We start from the raw sequence: 3,098 nt of genomic DNA, 5'->3' as shown, positions 1-3,098 counted from the left end.
CACGAACCCGTGTCCCCTGCATCGGCAGGCGGACTCTCAACCACTGCGCCACCAGGGAAGCCCCTGGCAGTTACTTTTTAAAAACTACTCCAAGACCAGCACTCTTGATAATTAAAATCCAAAATCCTTCCCATTCCAAGATTTTCACAACCTAGCTCCTCTGTGGATATTCAATAAATGTGTTAAGAAAGATAATTAAGCATGATTGCTACTTCAAAGCTCTGTAAAGATAATATATAGTAGAAAAGCAAGAGAAAAATAGAGAAAAAAGGAATGAATCTGTAGGAAAGAGCCTGAAGCCAATTAGTGGTAAAGGAATAAGAGAACAAAAGACTGAAGCAATAAATCAGCACGCACACAGCCAGTAACATGAATAAAAGCAAAGGGAAAGCAAAGGAGAGCCTTGGAGAGAGCAGTCAAATGATGGTATGATCAAAAACAGGAAGGATGAAGATTTTCTTCTTTAACACATATCAGGTTTGAGCAGGATTCCTCTCTCCCCTCTAACTATTCAAGCTGGTGAAATGCATAGATTAAACAGAATATATATGTGCACATCATACCAGTCAATAGGTTTCAGAAGAACTTCTGAAAATACTAATATGACCCAAAGACAGCTCGTTTTCTTGCTATGAACTCCAGCCACAAGTGCTATTTGAAAATATTCACATCATACTAGATACCTCAGAAAACAAAATAAATGATCCTTCTAAAAGGAAAAAAATACATAAAAACAAGTGTTCTATAATTTCCCTTTTATGTGATGAGTAGATATGAGCACAACTTATTTACGCTGCTACTTTTTTTTTTTTTTTTTTGTGGTATGCGGGCCTCCCTCTGTTGTGGCCTCTCCCGTTGCGGAGCACAGGCTCCGGACGCGCAGGCTCAGCGGCCATGGCTCACGGGCCCAGCCGCTCCGCGGCATGTGGGATCCTCCCAGACAGGGGCGCGAAGCCGGTTCCCCTGCATCGGCAGGCGGACGCGCAACCACTGCGCCACCAGGGAAGCCCTACGCTGCTACTTTTTTAAAGAGAAAGAAAACTTTGTCTTAAAGGGGAAACAATCTTACTAAGAGACAGAAAAAAGTATAATCTGACTAGAGTAATTCTCAGCAACTAATAGAAAAAAAAAGAGGAGGCTAGTTTTAGGTAACGGTATTAATATAAAAATATACATATAAACAAAAATCAAAATTACCTTTCAAACCATGTTTTTATACTGTGTGCAAATGACTCCCCAGGATATAGATGATTATTTCTTAGATACAAAAGAATGTCTTGCAGTTTGTTTGAATACTGATCATCTTTCATGTCTTTTCCAAAATCAAAGAAGGCTTTTAATGTTTCCAACATAGGAACAATATCATGACCTAACAACTCCTGATACAAATTCCAAGCTACATTTACATCTTGATGAAAGAGGGCTCCCTGGATACAGTCACTATAGTTCTTTTTTGAAGGAATCATGACTTTTTTGATGTCCTCTAACAGCAGCAAGGCCTCTCTCCATCTGTCTGTATGGATTAATCCCCGGATGAGAAGAGTGTACGCTCCAGATTCTAAACGCTTGTATCTGGCTTTCATGATTTCATAGACATCAATAATTTCTGATGTCTGCTTATGAAAAACGCAGAGATACAAATACTTGACCAACAAATCATAGCCTACAATACCACTGTTTTTTGCAGCTACCCAGGCCAGCACAGATTTGGCCACATCGACAGAGCTATGGCATTTAACCATCTGTGAAATGATCCAATTTTCAAAGTTAGCCTTTTCTTTGAAATCTTCCTTAAGTTTATCCCACTCCTCTGAATTCAAAGGTTTTGTCGGGAGCTGAAAAATGTTCTTCACAGGTGGCAAGACGTGCTCTTTACTCGGAGGATTCATCTGTGATCTCTTCTTAGCCGCTCCAGCTGCAAACATGTGAGGAGAATCAGCAGAAACTTGCTTATTACTGCCCTCATCTTTTTTCCTGACATATCTGGCTTTGGAAATCAGCAGATTCATTGCTTTGGTATTTTGTGGAGACACCGTTTTAAGAGAAAACCACTTCTCTTGGTTCCTGATGCCATAACAGTCTTTGAGAAAGAGAGAGAGAGAAGAGTGACCTGGGCCTAGCCCAAGGTATGGGTTGCTCTTCCAAAGTTTAGGAAAGCTTCGAATACCAGTGAAATAGAAAGTCATTATGCAGTTAAATCAGCACCAGATTGTGAAAGAGATGTTCGAAAAGCCCCAACTTCTACAGCATAATTAAGGGATTTGGGGGTAGGGGGCGGAGATTCCAAGCGCAACTTTCTAAAAGATGACTTTCAGCTTCTCACAGACAAATCAAATGCTTTTGGGGCTAGCAGCAACGAAGCTTGGTTGAGTTCTCTCCATTAAACAAGGATATGGGGACATCCAACCTTGGTCGCAAGTTCCAGGACGAGGGGACAGAGAAGAAATCCTCTGGTGCCTGTTGTATTCCAGTCCGCGAACCTGAGGAAAATGAACAAAGAAGACCGGCCAGTTGACTCATGTGGATCACAACTGTCCTTGAAAAGGGGCCGGATCCCACGGGAGCCAGGCTGCAGAAGGGGCGAAAAGTCGGAAGCCCCCTACCCCAGACCCACCGGCAGCCAGGACAGAGGCGAAAGCCCGAGTCTAGGGGCCCTGGCCGCCAAACTCGTCAAATAAGGAAGTGGGGGTGGGGAAGGGGCAGAGAGCTGAGCCGAGCCAGCGATACAAGTAAGGAAGGGAGGTCCACGAGGGCACCACTTACTGTATACGGATCTATCACAAACGAAGTTCACTTGATTCAACCACTCACCGCAGCACTCACGTAGCATGCAACCATAAACGCGGCGGAAACTACCCCGCCCACAATGCACCGCGACGGCGCGGCCGCGGAGGCCTGGCTAAGCCGGAAGCAGGCCTTCCGCCCGGCGGCGAAAAAAAGGCGACTCTGAATCTTTTACTGGCAAGAGGGGGCACAAGCGGCTGCTGAAGGCGCCTACTACATTCAGGGAGAATTTAGGGCTTCCAGATATCCGCCATGAACAATGAAAATAAACTGTGAAATTAGAAAGCTCTTCCCTCGAACCGGAAGAGCCAAAG

The 3,098-nt window shown here is 44.2% G+C and overlaps 1 protein-coding gene across 2 annotated transcripts in view; it reads right to left on the bottom strand.

Moving 5' to 3' along the window:
* The window catches only part of PRORP (protein only RNase P catalytic subunit), a 120,393-nt gene extending 117,522 nt beyond the window's left edge, over positions 1-2,871 (bottom strand). Inside the window, exons 1-2 of one of the 2 annotated variants that reach the window (XM_024133382.3) lie at positions 2,812-2,871; positions 1,198-2,480 (exon numbers count right to left, since the gene is read on the bottom strand). In XM_024133382.3, coding sequence (XP_023989150.1) covers positions 1,198-2,186 — 989 coding nt within the window. In that variant the 5' untranslated portion in view covers positions 2,187-2,480; positions 2,812-2,871. Of the gene's footprint in view, positions 1-1,197; positions 2,481-2,763 lie in introns of both variants that reach the window. The other variant, XM_024133379.3, reaches the window with a different exon arrangement.
* Between the last annotated feature and the right edge of the window lie 227 nt (positions 2,872-3,098).

This window comes from Physeter macrocephalus, chromosome 11, assembly GCF_002837175.3.
Source record: "Physeter macrocephalus isolate SW-GA chromosome 11, ASM283717v5, whole genome shotgun sequence".
Lineage (NCBI taxonomy): Eukaryota > Metazoa > Chordata > Mammalia > Artiodactyla > Physeteridae > Physeter > Physeter macrocephalus.
Note: the sequence above shows the minus strand (reverse complement) of the source record. Positions and strands in the feature narration are given on the sequence as shown.